The sequence below is a fragment of the Doryrhamphus excisus genome, chromosome 7 (assembly GCF_030265055.1).
Source record: "Doryrhamphus excisus isolate RoL2022-K1 chromosome 7, RoL_Dexc_1.0, whole genome shotgun sequence".
Lineage (NCBI taxonomy): Eukaryota > Metazoa > Chordata > Actinopteri > Syngnathiformes > Syngnathidae > Doryrhamphus > Doryrhamphus excisus.
In genome coordinates, this window is record NC_080472.1 from 16,676,202 (window position 1) to 16,692,135 (window position 15,934).

A 15,934-nucleotide genomic window follows, 5' to 3' on the forward strand; every position below is an offset into this window, starting at 1 on the left:
GCATGTTCCATTGCTTTCACTTTCTCTAGAGACAGCCTACACTGCATAAAAAGACCGAAGCCACAATAACAACAAGAAGAAAATGACCCATTGAGCAACGCCAGGATTTTAACCCCGACTTCCTTCTTTTCAGGCACTTTATTGTTTGCAGTGTTTGTCCCACCTGGCACTAGCGGGAGATTTTAGCTGAACTCCCTCCCTGTCCTTTTTGCTGTTGCCCACCACCTCCACCTCCTCCTCCTCCTCATCCCTCCGGTCGTCCCTGTGATGCCTCCCTCGTGCTGTGGCTGCCTGTCACAGTACACCCATCATCACCTGGTCACCTTCCTCCTCACCTTCTTTAGGTAATTTATGCTGCTTTATTTCCCCAAAGCTTTGTCTCGTGTGTGTGTGTGTTTGGAAAGGGAAATATGGCTGCCGAGTGAGACAGAGCCTAGTCTAGTGACAAACTGTGAATGGATGTTAGCTATTCATGTGGGTCAAAGGTCCATGGAGCAACACAGGGCAGACGTTGTCAAGATAGTGTGAACTGAGTACGTTGATTTCCAATAGTAGGAAAAATCACGTTAAGCTGGAGGCTTTAAAATCGGAAATCGGAAATCATCACCTCTGCCTTTTTTTATTTCTTTTAAGCTGACTTGTGTGTGTAAAGACGATTAAACTTCTCCCTTTTCCCCCCCCAGCTATGTGTTCCTGCATGCATCCAGGAAGACGTTCAGCAATGTGAAAGTCAGCATCTCTGCCCAGTGGACGCCTTCTCCTCAGAATGGCAGCGCTCCAGCTTTCTCCCCTAGTGAGGTAAATAAAACATGATGGGATGCTGGGAAATGTCTGCAAACATGTCTGGCTGGGATAAACTGAAATGTAAACGCATGCAAAACACCTTTTTGGCTCAGACATGGGAGAGTAATCGCCTGTTTGAGACTGAAGAGCAGGCCACCCTCTTCCTGGGAGTGCTGGACTCCATTTTCCTCTTCTCCTATGCCGTGGTGAGTTCAATTTTAAAAGATATGTGTAATGTACTGTATTAAAACCTGCAAACAAATACACATAATTACTGTATTAACCTGCAAAGTTAAGATGCTACTTTTAAAATATCGGCAAAAACGTGTCAATATGGTAGCCGATAAAGTAAATATAGTATAGTATACTAAATACACGTATATTGCATAAGTTCTATTTGTTGTCTTCCCCGCAGGGTTTGTATCTCAGCGGCGTGATTGGCGACAGAGTCAACCTGCGCTACGTGCTCTGCTTCGGCCTGTGCGGCTCTGCTGCCGTGGTGAGCGCACACATCCTGCACATTGCACTCTTATAGCCACACTTTTATTAGCATCAAGCTGTAAATCATCCTTGGTATCATTTTACTGCGCTGTATTTTTATCTCGACCCCATCCAGTGTTCATTTCTATTATCTGTGTCAATGCTGGGACGGAATAGGGCGTTCCCCCAACTGTTGGGTCATAATTGGGAACATGAACTTGTCCAGAAATGTTTTGGTAAAGTGAGCAATGAAGATTTAGAGCAAACTAAAGGGCCTCATTCAGCCCCATCTTTGACATTGCGAGAACTGCCTTTGAGTTTTTAAATGGTGAAAATCGGTCACGTCGTCACTAGCCACGTTTACATGGACCCAAATATTCCAATTCCATTCAGGTTATAAAGAATGTAACCTTTGTATACACCTCATTCCGAAAGAAAAGTGCCAACCCGAATGAATATATAATCGGATTCACAGGGGTGGAATATTCCTTTCCCCAATCCGATTGAGGTATCTTGTACCCACTCAAACGGAAAGTTGTCAGGGTGCGTTCTTCTTTGTGGTGTTTTTCTTCTTCTGTTGTTTATTGGCGGTTGACAAGCAGCTTTTGTGTGCATTAGCGCCATCTGTGGAACAGAATCTAAACCCTTCTATACGCCATTCACAAGTCCAGTTTTATTAAAAAAGAAAATACATATCTATATAAAACATGTGCCGAGCTTAATTATAAAATATTAGCAAGATTGAACTTTATCTTTTCTTGTTCTTGGGTGCGTTCTTTCAGCGAATGCTGAGGTATCAGGGCTCGACAATAACGTTGTACCGATGGCCCGGGGCAAGTTAAAACAAAATTCGGGCAAGTAAATCCAATCATTAATACTCCCGTCGGGCAAGTGCACTTTAGCATGCCGTACTGCCAAGAGTTTTTTTTAAAGCGGTTCTAGTTGGGTGTTGGTAAAACACGGACTGCGTAATTCCGGTGCTAATTTGCAAACCAATCCTTGCAAATCTTGAAATGGACCAATCAGAATTGTTTATTTAGACCGCGGTCCGTAATCCACAATCCGCGTTTTACCCACACCCGTTCTTGTTCGCGATCAACCAATCAGCGATCGTTTTACTAGAAAAACATCTATCATGGCGTCCCTGCCAACATCGTCTAATTCTTCAACAACTTCTGAAGGAAAACACCAAAAAGTGATGAAGCAGTGCCTCCTAAACAAGTATTTTATTAGCGGCAGCAAATCAAATGATGGCACAGGTGAGTGAATCACGTTGCTGTGACAATTTGAAGTGGTCACAATGAAACACCACCCATTAGATCCAATACCAAGTGCTGATTTTGCAGAAGCTACAAAACCTAGCGGTTTCATTTCTCTGTGGATTTTTCTCACTTTTGCTTCACAAATTATTGTTTGACCATTGAGCATTTTTTTCTGGATTAAAAACACTTTACTAGTACACAAATGTGTCAAATGTTTCATTGTGGTGCACAACTTATAAATATCACTGCTTACTACCACTAACATGTGCAAGGTAGCATGGCTTGCCATGTTAACATACATCTACACAAATTCTCAGACATTCCTCCAAATACAATGCATCAGTACTATTATCTGATGAATTATCAGCATATATTGATATATGATATTGTCTTGTCTTTTCATTTTACATGGGGCAAGTTCGGGCAAGTAGTTCTCACCTTAAGGATTCCCCATGGGCAAGTCATTTTTGTTTTTAACGTAGAGCCCTGGGTATGATGTAACACGCAGCTCGAGACGTTCTTTGATTTTAAAAAAAAATGGAGGCGAGCAATCGGCACTGGACTGCTGTGGAAAGTTTGTTTTTGATTCTAATTAAATTTCAAGACTGGACGAACAAAAAACTGGCAATACGGAGTTATTCCAACATGTGAAAGAAAAACTTGAGGAAGTCGGTATCACGTGATGTTGGTGTTTACGCTTTACTGCGCATGCCCCATTGACTATTCTAGTTAATTATAGCAGCACATGTAGACACGCAATTGGAATATTCCTTTCCATGTTTACCATTGCTTTCGGAAAAGTAATTCGGAAAGATTCCATTCGGAAAGAGAAAAACTCTTCATGTAAACGTGGCTATTGTGTGGTCAATGTTATGGTTATATGTAAAAAACAGCTTTCTCAAGGTGCACAAAAACATTTGTTTCAGGATTGGGCGCATCGTTTAGTGTGTAAAAGCTACACACCCTCAAAGTTAGGTATACAGTTTAGTAGCAGCTGCTAAATGTAAATAGAGCTAAATATTGTCTTTTGAGTAAAAAAGGCATCATGCCTTTGGCTAAATAATGACACTGAATAAGTCACTTCATGTCATTGTTTACATTTCTTGTCACGAGGAAGGCCATGAGCAAAAGCGTTTTGTATATTTGGGTAAGTGTAGACGTGCTCACTGACTCCGTCCCACGCTTCATGACACACTCTTCATAGTCAGCTCTGTGTTTGCGCTTCGGATTGTTAGACAAATTTGTTGTGTTCAGACCCTTTGCATATTATGGTCTCTTGCTCCCCATCTGCTATATCGAAACCAAACCACTTCCATATTAGATCTGATCTATCGAAACCAAACCACTTCCATATTACTGCGGTCCCGCCCCATTTAACAATTTCTTCATCGTCAGTCTTCGCTTCTCCTCTGCCTTCAGCAATGCTCACTTGCCCTCTTTTGCCACCGCCGCACCAAGTTGTGGTAGACGGGAGGCACCAACGCATCAATTCAGTGCGCCATTGCACATTTGAATTGCACATTTGAATTGCACATTTGAATTGCACATTTGAATTGCACATTTGAATTGCACATTTGAATGATCTCACAACAGGTGCTATAATAACAACTCATCCTCATAATAAAAAAAAAAGACCGAAGCCATCATAATAATAATATGTCACGAATACAATAATAATGTCACTTCCTGTCCACACGTTTTGAAGATATTTATTGAAACACACACAAGTACAAGTCTTTTTACTATATCTTAATTTGTTTATTTTCTGTGATTATATCTACTATATTGGCTGATATGGGTGTAAATTTGACTATAGGGGTGTTATGCCATGCTAGAGGGCTCTAATAATAGTAACAATCATATGTAGAACATTGTAAGCAAGCAAATATTTGATTTATAAATAATAACCCGCTTTTTTACAAAGTTATAAGGATTCTTTTGTTCATTGTGTGCACTGCGGAATGCTGTCTCTCTGCAGGATTTTGCATTTGGCACGCTGACAGAGTGGTTCCACCTTTACAACATCTACCTCTACTGTAGCCTGTGGGTCCTCAATGGACTGCTGCAGTCCACCGTCTGGCCCTGCGTGGTCGCCGTCATGGCCAACTGGTTCGGCAAGACAGGGTATGTGTGCATGTGTGTGTGTGTGTGTGTGTGTATGTGTGTATATGGGTTTTTATCACACACTGCATTCAGTGTCACATCCACACACATGCACAAAGACATCCATTCATTGCCACTTCTGCTTGAACATAGATGCCATTGAGGCTTAGCAACCGGATTTGCCAGTGTAAATGTATTCGTTTGTTTAGAAAGGGTGGTGTTAAATAATGTTAAACATGTTAGACGACACTTAAGATGTGATATTGTCCAGGCGCGGGTTTGTGTTTGGCATGTGGAGCGCCTGCGCCTCGGTAGGCAACATCCTGGGCGCCTACTTGGCATCCACCATGCTCAAGTACGGCTATGAGGTGAGGCACGTACGATGTTGTGTTTTCATCACTCTGGCTAAATCTGTGTGTGTATGCTCCTGTGTTAGTATGCCTTCCTGGTGACCTCAGTGGTGCAGTTCTCGGGCGGGGTGGTGGTCTTCTTTGGCCTGCTGACCTCGCCGAAGGAAGTCGGTAAGACACATTGGGGAGAAAAAATGGCTTTTAATTTTAATTTTCATTTTCATTTTCATTTTCATTTTCATTTTCATTTTCATTTTCATTTTCATTTTCATTTTCATTTTCATTTTAATTTTAATTTTAATTTTAATTTTAATTTTAATTTTAATTTTAATTTTAATTTTAATTTTAATTTTAATTTTAATTTTAATTTTAATTTTATAAACACAAAATAAAATAATAAATAATTTTCATTTAATTTAAAAAAAAATTAATTTTATTTAAAAATTTAAGAAATTAAACAATTTTATAAATTAAAAATAAATTAAAAATAACTAATTGAATTTCAAGCACAGCGCTTGAAACTGAGCTTGTTCAAAGGCTACTCACTTTACCCGATAAAGTAAATTAGTAATTTTCAGTATTATATGAATTACTATATAGTTTACCACAAAAACTATACAAACTATATATTTTAAAGGCTGTATGAAACGTGTTTGTCAGGTCTCAGTATGGAGTGTGAGACTGGACTCAGCCCAGTTGAGACCGACACCCACAGGCCTCTGATGAGCGATGATGAAGAAGAAGAAGAAGAGGAGGACGTGTACGAGTGCCACCACACGATTCAACAGCAGGACGAACCCCACGAAGAGCCGAGAGCTGTGGGTTTCTTCCAGGCTTTCTGTCTGCCCGGAGTCCTGCCGGTGAGCTTCCAGCATTGCCCTGACGGAACGATCTCCTCACCGAGTGTTAACCTGTTTGCGTGTGCTCGCCAGTACTCGCTGGCGTTCGCGTGTCTGAAGATGGTGAACTACTCCTTCTTCTTCTGGCTTCCGTTCTACCTGAGCAACAACTACGGCTGGAGGGAGGCCGAGGCTGACCGCCTGTCCATGTGGTATGATGTTGGAGGCATCATCGGTGAGTTAATTGACCAGAATCATTCATTCATTCATTCATTTTCTACCGCTTATCCTCACGAGGGTCGCGGGGGTGCTGGAGCCTATCCCCAAATATGGAGTGATTCAGAACTAGACAGGAGTGGAGGATAAGTGGTATAAACCATTTGTTTGACACGTTTTACAATAACAAAATAGCTTATTGTTTTTTGGTGTTCATCAAGGTGGTGTCTTTAGCCCCCTTAGGTTCTCTGCATTCATTCATTAATTCATTCATTTTCTACCGCTTATCCTCACAAGGGTCGCGGAGGTGCTGGAGCCTATCCCCAAATATGGAGAAGTGATTCAGAAATAGACAGGAGTGGAGGATAAGTGGTATAAACCATTTGTTTGACAAGTTTTACAATAACAAAATAGCTTATTGTTTTGTGGTGTTCATCAAGGTGGTGTCTTTAGCCCCCTTAGGTTCTCTGCATTCATTCATTCATTTTCTACCGCTTATCCTCACGAGGTTCGCGGGGGTGCTGGAGCCTATCCCAGCTGTCTTCGGGCGAGAGGCGGGGTACACCCTGGACTGGTGGCCAGCCAATCACAGGGCACATATAGACAAACAACCATTCACACTCACATTCATACCTATGGACAATTTGGAGTCGCTAATTAACCTAGCATGTTTTGGGGGAGAACACACAGAGTTGCGCGAGGTAGGAATTGAACTAGGGTCTCCTAGCTGTAAGGGCTGTGTGCTAACCACTCGCCGCCGTGCAGCCCTGACCAGAATCAAACCAGACAAAATTAATCCCACATCTTTTTTCAAGCGGGTAGGTGTCATGGCTGCATCTCTCCAGGTTATTGTTGTGTGTGAGTGACAGAAAGAAAAGCTCAGACTCTAGAATTTAGTTTCCAGACCCGAGAAAAAAATATCTAATGCTCCGGTCAATAAATTGACTTTTTGCTGTTTCTTTGCCAGGCGGAACCGTTCAAGGTCTGATATCGGACTTCATGGGAAAGCGATCCCCAGTGTTGGCGTTAAGTCTGATGCTCGCCATGGCCTGTCTGGTGGGCTACAGCCGTGAGTGGTCACTGGAATGACACACACCACAGCACGTAGTACACCTTCATTGACGCACACCTCTACAGATTCACCAAATGACAAGGCCACCAACGGCGCCCTGCTGGCCATCACTGGCTTCTTCATCGGCGGTCCATCCAACATGATTGGCTCGGCCATATCTGCTGATCTGGGAAGACAGGACGCCGTCCGAGGCAGTCAAGAAGCTCTGGCTACTGTCACTGGAATTGTGGATGGAACAGGAAGTATCGGAGCTGCTGTTGGACAAGTATGTTGTCATATTTCACGTGTGAAGGTATGAACACAAACTAACCGATGTTTTCTTCTAGTACTTGGTGTCCCTCATTGAGAGCAAGCTGGGCTGGGTATCGGTCTTCTACTTCTTCGTCATCATGGTAAGCATACGACTAGGGATGCTCCAATCAGGGTTTCATGCTGCTGATTCCGATCAAGCATGAGTGAGATCGACTGATACCGATTGAAAAATTGGCCGAGGGGTTGTCTATATGTCTATCTATATTTGTGGTCATCAAACAGAACAACGTACTAACACCCCACATCCACAACAAGTTCACGTGTCACAGAAATCAGCTACTATTACAGAGTGGGTGATAAACAATAACTAAGTGGTAAATGTAACTCACTACTTTAAAATGTTATTTAGAAGTGCCCGCAAGGCATGCTGGGTAATCCAACAGCAATATGAATGATGCACGATATTGGTACAACACGTGTGTGTTGTTTGGATCGCCTATTTATACAAGCTACAGAGTGCATGTGGCTATTTCCTGTATGAATAGCAACTTGTGTAGCCGGCTCCCACTTCAATTTTATAGGTTCCGTCTCAGTAATTTGGCCTGATGTAGCCTGTGGGCCACAGTTTGCCCACCCCTGCATTAGATAGTTCTAGAGAAGGGGTGGGCAAATATTTTGACTCGTGGGCAGCATTGAGTTAGCAAAATTGTCCGGGGGGCCAGAACATATATTTAACACACACACACTGTTTTATACTTACAGTTTTCCTTAAATTATTTGTCTAATTTTATGCGTAAAAGTGTTATACTATCAGCTGTATGTTCTCATGTCCCTTTTTTCAGGAGAATTTTAAACATCAGACCACATCAAACGATGTAATTTAATTTTACAGTTAATAATAATCATAATAATAACATAACAATAATAACAATAATAATATAATAATATTATAATAAAATAATAATAATAGTAATAAGAAAAAGAATAATACGAATAATAATAATGCTACTCCAAATTGTCCATGGGTATGAATGTGAGTGTGAATGGTTGTTTGTCTATATGTGCCCTGTGATTGGCTGGCCACCAGTCCAAGGTGTACCCCGCCTCTTGTCCGAAGACAGCTGGGATAGGCTCCAGCACCCCCTGCGACCCTCGTCAGGAAAAGCGGTAGAAAATGAATGAATAATAATAATAATACATTTTATTTGTATGGCGCTTTTCAAAATACTCACAAGATGCTTTACAGAAAAAATGGAGTTTAATTAAAAGCAAGTTAAAGATACATTAAAATACAACATTAATTTGTTTATACACAGCTAAAATATGGGTAAAAATGGGGCACAGCAGTCAGGTATAAAAAGTAAGACATTAAAAACAGATTTAAAGAGGTACGTTTTTAGTTGTTTTTTGAAACTGGGAAGGTCGGGGCAAGCACGGAGCGAATGGGGAAAAGAATTCCGGAGGGTGGGGGCAGCGATGAAGAAGGCTCTGTCACCCCAGGTTCGGAGCTGTTGCTAGTTTGTATGTTTAAAAGTTGAAATACTTAGAGAGCAACTGGCAGGCCGGAAACACTTGGTGGGACGCATGTGGCCACAGGCCACAGTTTGCCCACCCCTGCATTAGAGGACCGTTCTAGAGCGTCACATAAACATGCATGTTTTTGACATTACAGACAGGGGGCAGCATTCTCTTCATCGCGCCCATGATCCTGAAGGAGGTGCGCGCCGTGTGGAGAGAGCGGCAAGCGCTGCGCCATCAGCTGTGAGACAATCAGCTCATTTTTTTTTTTATGTCCTCTGTGACAACATCACATGACTACTTTTTAAAAGGAAAAACACAGCTCCAATGGAGATTGGAGAAGCCCACTTTTAAACCCTTGACGGCTGTTGTGGCCGTAGGACCCGGTCTGTACATATTCCAAATGGCTGTAAATCCTTAGAAATGCACTGCGGTGTAACTTAACTCTGCAATTCATAGTTGCACATGAATGAGATTGGTTATACGTGTATGTAATGCACTAGTTTAGTGGTTTAGAATCAATCATTTCAATGGATGATTGGGACCTTTTTTTACTTTTGTTTTTCCATTCTCCCCATCATTCCAACTTCCTCACATTACTGCAACACTAACGCTTTCGTCTGTAAGAGTCTTAAATCATATGTTTACTATCAATCGGCCATGAACCAGCTGTCATTAGGAGCGGGGTTGTCATAGTGGCCATCCATCATGGTTGAAGGGCTCTGTTATGCAGCCTGAAGCGACACAACTCTGGGAGAAAAAAAATGAGCCATATTTCAGGAGAATGTAGTCAAAAACACACATGGAATGTGTAATTTAATCTGCGCTTTTTAACGCATATTTTAGCTTTATTTATGTGTACATTTTCACCTGTAAATGTAGCATTTTGTTTGAAATAAATGGCAACGTCAATGTGATGTTCCATATTAACACTTTTTTATTTTTATTTGTTTACTCCATGATGAATGGAATACATTTTATGCGGTTAAAGTGACAAAATGATGACACTTTCGGAACCTACGGGTAAAAAGTGTCACGTTTTAGGGACCTTAAGGGTTAGATGGCGATTATGTAACAAAAATTGTCTACCCCTCTATTGATGTAATAATATATACGTACTGTATAAATGAGAAATTCACAAGACAAAAAGCTATAATATTATGAGAATAAAGTTGTAAATTTGCTAGAAAAATAGCCATAAATTTATGACTTTATTCTTGTAAATTTATGATTATTTTTCTTGTGAATTTTTTTTAATTTCTTTAATTTAATTTTTCTTTTAAAAAAGTAATAGCAGTAGAATAAAGTTGTTAATTCATGAGAAAAATATTTGCAAATTTACGACTATGACATATTTTTTTTTTTTTTCACGTAAATTTTTGACTTTTTTTCTCAAAATCTCCCTGTTTTTTTGGTCCTATTACATAATTGATGCGGTGAAAGTGAAACAAATCATTTAATTAAATTTATTAATTGATTTATTCATTGATTCATGGAGTGGACCATTTTGGAACCCGAGGGTTAAAAGTGTAACTTTTTATGGTTCTTACGGGTTAGATTATTATCGGATTTAAAATTCATCATCCCCTTCATTGCACGGTGCATAGAATGGGAGATTTTCAAATACACCTGCAGTGGTACTTTACTTTCACACAAAAATATGCTTTAAAAATGTAAATAATAAATGTTGTATCTATGGTTAGATCTAAAATAGGTTAAATTATTTTGAAGCTTTGACAGTAATTAATTTTTATTACACTTCCTTCCACTGGGTGGTGCTGCAGACACTTAGAAGAAAGAACACGGACCCATATGTGATTTATATCATCAATAACATTTTATTGTGAGCACACTTAATGAAATCTCTTCATCATTTCTTATACACACATGATTCTGTTTCCATACACTTGTTGCAAGGATACACAAACCAGTATTAAATTACTATAGAATTATTACAAACTGTATACAAGGATTCATATCATACATTCATGCATAATACAAAAAAGACACTGATATAGCTGCGACAGATGGAATAGAAGAGCAAAGCTGGCATGAAAGTCATGACTTGTTCCATGTCTCAGATGTGTATATTTTTACTTTTTTAAAGATTACCGTACAAAAATAGTCCTCTTGTCAACAACATTGAAGTAGTGCAAAGATAGAAGTCTCAGACTATTAGTAATAGCAAAAAGGGATTTTAGAATTACTTCCCAACAAACAAACCATATAAACAAATCCAAATAAGTTAATATAGATTTTTTTTTTGTTTTTAACAGAAATGTTTTGTCTCTCTCACACACAAACACACAAATAAGTAGACAAAACATTGAAAAAGAATAATTGTTTGCTGAAATATACCCTTTTAGAACCGTGATAAAAATGATGAGTTTCAAGCCGATTCTTGCAGTGACTGAGTCGGTGGGCTTGTGAAAGAGAGACTGGTTGGGGGGGCAAAAAAAAGGGTGGGTGGATAATAACTTTAAAAAAAAGCATGCTGTTTGAGGTGTTTTCCCATGAAGTTTTTATATTAGACACAAGATTGCGTCCCCCTTCCCCCACTTCCCTGGAGTCAAAGCGACTCCAAGGCGGAGTGTGTGATTTCAACAAAAGCAGTGAGGGGCCCCTCAGAATGAAACGGGGTCCCTCGCTGACTCTTACACCGGAACAACCTCTTTCTTTACTCCCCCAGTCTCTCTGTACTCATTTTAAATGCAAACAACCTGAGCTACAATACTTTAAATAAAATTTTTTTATAATATTTTGTGTATTTTACTGAATTGATGAGGTAGAAGCAATGTATTCATCCAGATTATAGCTTTTATAACACAAAATAATCTGAATCATGTAGTTTTAATTTTTTTGCCCCGTAGGTCCCTCCAGTATAACTGACCATACACCACATGGACAAAAGTATTGGAAAACCCCGGGGTGTCCCAATACTTTTGTCTCCTCTATGGTGCGACTGCCTCAGTTGCAACTTTTCCAAGCGGGCGATAATGCGCCTGCAACACTTCAGCGACAACATTCCCTTCCTGTGACCTGTGGGGGCTGCGTGTCACTTAGGGACAGAAAAATGCTACATTATTACAAGCATAAAGCTGGAAGGGAAAAAAAACACCAAAATATGTCTGCTCCGCTACCCAAATCCATAGAAACGATGTTAAAAAAAGCCTTCATGCGAATAATACATAAAGTATAGTTGTGTAATGTTTCTGAATGGCAATGGTGGAGTGTCCATAATGACTTGGAGTCTAACACATCGATTCGTGGGCTGTGGTATGAGTACCACTGGTGGGACAGAAAATAAATTAAAATATTAAATATTTTCAATTCATGTTTAATTCACTTATTAGTATTTTTTTAGGTGGCACTAAATAAATGGAAAACATTTTTTTTTTTTTTTTAACTGACGTGCAGCCATCGCTGAGCCTCCACCGTCGACCTTTAACCTAAAGCTAATCACTAGCACGCTGCCAATTTTGGACCCCGGGTGAGGCGCTGACCCATGGCTCTTAGCGGGACGGGGGGGGAGACTTATGTGTGGCGCCAGGCCAAGAATAGTCACCTCTTCTGACTTTTTAGCATAACCAAAGGGTGACCATTTGAGGTCATCACCTTGACAAATACTATCCACAGCCCTGGACTGTCAAGAGTGCACATAATAGAATTTCACAGTATAGCAAAAAAAAGCTGAGGAAAACTGTATATAGAATATATATATATATATATATATCATATTTAGAACCGTATGTTTAGATTAAAAAGGAAGCGGGTAGCTTCCTTGTGCTAAGATGCTACATATGTACAGAGGATATAAGGTGCTCCTACTGGCGAGACATTGCCTTGTAATGTAGAAGCCTCCTCTTCTTCACCTTGAAGAAATCTGCAGACAAGAAAGCAACGTTTGGTAAGTTGCAAGTTGGATTTGTTTGTTTACTAATGGTGGACTAACCTGTAATGGCGGACTGTTTGCGTTTTTGCAGCCTGTAGTACCCCCTAGGGGTCACCTCCAGACACTCGTCCCCAGATCCAGAAGAGCTGCTGGACACAGGGGACTCCTCGCCCGACGACATCGAGAACCGCCTTGGAGGCTTCGCCACGTGGAACCGCACCGCCGGCCTCATCGTGCAGCTGCGGTAAAATCCCGGCACATCCTGGCACTTGAGCTCCTCCCACTGCACGTTGGAGCCCGAACCTGGAGCGTCGCTGCGGAAATCGTAGTTCCAACGCTTGTTAGCCGCCTCCACGCTCATGTGGAGGAGACGCTGGAAGTCCTGACGCAGCTGCTGGTGGTCCACGGGGCCGAAGAGGTTCCTCCGCACCGGGCCCACCTTCAACGTCAGGTCCTCGATGCCCCCCCTGCTTGCAATCTCAGTAGATGTCGATGCCGCGTCCATCGCCATGTCCCTGATGAACACACGCAAGGAAAGGTGAGAGCTCTGTCAGACCTCCATGAGGTGGGATCTGGCTTTTTATTGGTTCAGTTTTTTCACCCAAGCAGACCCCCATCCATCACACCTCTATCAGCCTCCTTGGACCCCATTTGCGGTTTATTACCACAGCAACAGGTCACCCCACAAACACCACATAAATCTCGATTAACTAGCATCGCAGCTCACACCTGATTCTCCACCTGCTTTGGTGTCTGCAGGCCAGAGGTCACCAGGAAAGGTCAAAGGTTGCACAGAGAGACACACACAGTACACTTGTGAGGAATGTTTCCTTGCATTCCCCTGCTGCTATATGACAAAATTAATTAGCGTACAAGTGTTGACTTTGCACCACGAGCTACGGCTTAACTGGGCATTTGACAGCAGGGCATCCCATAATTTTACTGTGTGACTCTTATATCACATATTTTCATTTAACATTAAAAACATATAGAATAAACAACCTTAATATTGTGACTCATATAGCTGCATTAAGTGTGACCAAATAATAACACATTGACAGTCAAACGTGTCGTATAATTGTGCAGGATTCCCCCGTGAAGTGGTGTACATATAACACCACGAACAAATTACGCCCACGGGTGGACAATAGCCGCTGACTCCGCCATTGTGAGCTCACTAATTGCTTGCTGACACGGTGCATAATCCGAAATTAAATTTGCATCTAATCTAAATCATCTCAGATTAATTGAGGGGTACGTAGGGGGGGGTGCTCATCAGATTATTCGTCAGATTATTCACGACTCCTGTGGTGACATAATTAGGACTGTCTGTCTGACTGCGTGATAATTAACAATAAATACACGCATCGACTTTGCTACTGCTGCTTTATCAAATCACAATTAAAAAAAAAAAAGAAACGTGAATTCGAACTAAACTAATGACTTTCAGAAAGATTCAACCACCTTTAAATGTATTTGTACAAGTAATATCTAGATAAGTATAAAAAATAAATGTTTTAATGGTTTTCTGCATTGGCAGGCTGCTGCGGGGAAAGTTGTTTGCGTCAGAAAATGAAGTGGGCGCGGTATGCAGATCAGGTTACTGCGCAGCGTTTTGCTACCTTATTTTGGAGCATTTGACCTTGTTTAAAAAAAAGAGATTACGGCACAACTAAAACCAGTGTTTCATGAAAATAACATAAGAAGAAGTGTGATTTTACTACAGTGAAAGACGATGACTCATTTATTTAGAAAGAGGATGTGGGTTAATGAGATGCGACACACAAACAACCGCAACTTGTCAACGCTCTCAACGGTAAAACAGCATCTAATTGTCACAAAAAACCGAACAATTTCTCAGACTATTACTGAAATTAGTCAGAAAAAGTAACTTAATGTTGGAAAACTTACCATTAGCGTCAACAAGTTGTCAAAATTCCCGATCTTGTTGTTGCATGCAAAGTGCGCACCAGCTCGAGGAATGAGATGTGTTCGTGACAGCCTCGGACAAAACAGTGTCACGTTGAAGGTTGGAAGGTACAACCCACCTAGCGTGTTCCCGTCCCCTTATCGCACACCACTTGTTTGTTATGGACTAGAGGAGAGGAGGGAGGGGTACTGGTTTAGTTTAGTGGTTTTGGGTCGTCCCACTAGCGAAGTCAGTCACGTGGTTCCTATCAAAACAGTCATTGTCTGACTTGGACGGTAAACATCCAGGAAAAGACCGTAACGCAACATAATGAAATTATTGTGTTAACGTGTGCATAAAAGTTTTATAAGTGGGTCTAATAATGCATCTTACCTCGTTATAATGTTTCAAAATGGAAGCTCCGGTACGTGTTGCTCTCTTCGCTGTGTGCTGCAGTAGGCGCGACTGGAAAGTAGGTCAAAGAAACTTGGCAGTCTCCGCCATTTCCCTTCTCCCTCCAATGTGACACACATTCTCGTGTTGGGCTTGCATCACGTTTTTTTCTGGCACCCAGCCGACGTCCTCAAGTCACGTTGAACTGCAACGTGACCGCTCACAGATGACCCACTTGTTGCATATATCCCTACTATATCCCTACTATATCTACATTGTTGCCATATGAGGGGTGTACTTCACTTTCCTGGATGCCCTTTCTGCAAGAAAAGTTAGCTTTTTGACCTCACCAAGTCACCCGTGTATAACAAATCAAACCACACGGAAAATTAAATCAGATTACTTTTATCACCCAAACACAATACATTTGTATTAGTCCTAAATTGTAGCTTTATTTTCCTTTCTATAGCTATGACGCCACACTTTCTGTTACTACAAAGATAATATTTTATATTTTGCTCAATGTATTTTACATATTGCTTGTTGTGTTTTATTATTCTGTAGGCGCCGTTTTCAATGTTTATTTTCCCCAGTGACGTAATATAGGAGTCATCCTATAGACCTTGGAGACAACCAACGCCCTTAACGCCAGGTTTTCCCACACACATTTTTGACTATTTTTAACACTGGGAGGGTCTGGAGTTGAAGTTTGCTTTCAAACATAATTAGCTTGCAATGTTTCTTTTAAATGAAGGCTTTCAATGTATCTTCACAGATCGTGTTATTGTGTGCATGTGACAGCAGCCGCTATAGGAGTAATTATGTCACCACTACGGAATGCCTCTTAGTTGAAAAACACTGTTCA

The 15,934-nt window shown here is 40.9% G+C and overlaps 2 protein-coding genes across 8 annotated transcripts in view; one reads left to right on the top strand and one right to left on the bottom strand.

The window, feature by feature from the left end:
- The window catches only part of slc37a3 (solute carrier family 37 member 3), a 55,471-nt gene extending 45,432 nt beyond the window's left edge, over window positions 1–10,039 (top strand). For all 6 annotated transcript variants that reach the window (XM_058078636.1, XM_058078639.1, XM_058078633.1 and 3 more), the window contains 13 exons: window positions 134–344; window positions 684–798; window positions 897–989; window positions 1,199–1,282; window positions 4,504–4,649; window positions 4,900–4,996; window positions 5,065–5,149; window positions 5,639–5,838; window positions 5,911–6,052; window positions 7,001–7,102; window positions 7,171–7,370; window positions 7,432–7,497; window positions 9,030–10,039. In XM_058078636.1, the coding sequence (XP_057934619.1) occupies window positions 268–344; window positions 684–798; window positions 897–989; window positions 1,199–1,282; window positions 4,504–4,649; window positions 4,900–4,996; window positions 5,065–5,149; window positions 5,639–5,838; window positions 5,911–6,052; window positions 7,001–7,102; window positions 7,171–7,370; window positions 7,432–7,497; window positions 9,030–9,122 (1,500 nt within the window). In that variant the 5' untranslated portion in view covers window positions 134–267 and the 3' untranslated portion in view covers window positions 9,123–10,039. The remainder of the gene's footprint in view (window positions 1–133; window positions 345–683; window positions 799–896; window positions 990–1,198; window positions 1,283–4,503; window positions 4,650–4,899; window positions 4,997–5,064; window positions 5,150–5,638; window positions 5,839–5,910; window positions 6,053–7,000; window positions 7,103–7,170; window positions 7,371–7,431; window positions 7,498–9,029) is intronic.
- Window positions 10,040–10,690: 651 nt separating this feature from the next.
- cdkn1d (cyclin-dependent kinase inhibitor 1D) lies at window positions 10,691–15,213 on the bottom strand. 2 transcript variants are annotated; one of them, XM_058078537.1, is made up of 3 exons: window positions 15,070–15,213; window positions 12,828–13,282; window positions 10,691–12,758 (listed from the first exon to the last, which is right to left on the bottom strand). In XM_058078537.1, the coding sequence occupies exons 2-3, from the start codon at window positions 13,276–13,278 to the stop codon at window positions 12,700–12,702; spliced, it is 510 nt and encodes a 169-aa protein (XP_057934520.1). In that variant the 5' UTR covers window positions 13,279–13,282; window positions 15,070–15,213; the 3' UTR covers window positions 10,691–12,699. The 2 variants fall into 2 exon arrangements, with proteins under 2 accessions (XP_057934520.1, XP_057934519.1); XM_058078536.1 differs by lacking the exon at window positions 15,070–15,213 and adding an exon at window positions 14,679–14,877.
- Window positions 15,214–15,934: the final 721 nt, after the last annotated feature.

Bases quoted from the DNA above. Each gene is read 5' to 3' on its own strand.
- cdkn1d (XM_058078537.1), bottom strand. From the start codon at position 13,278: ATGGCGATGGACGCGGCATCGACATCTACTGAGATTGCAAGCAGGGGG. The intron at 12,759-12,827 runs GTTAGTCCACCA...TCTTGTCTGCAG, and splicing joins CAAACAGTCCGCCATTACAG to ATTTCTTCAAGGTGAAGAAG.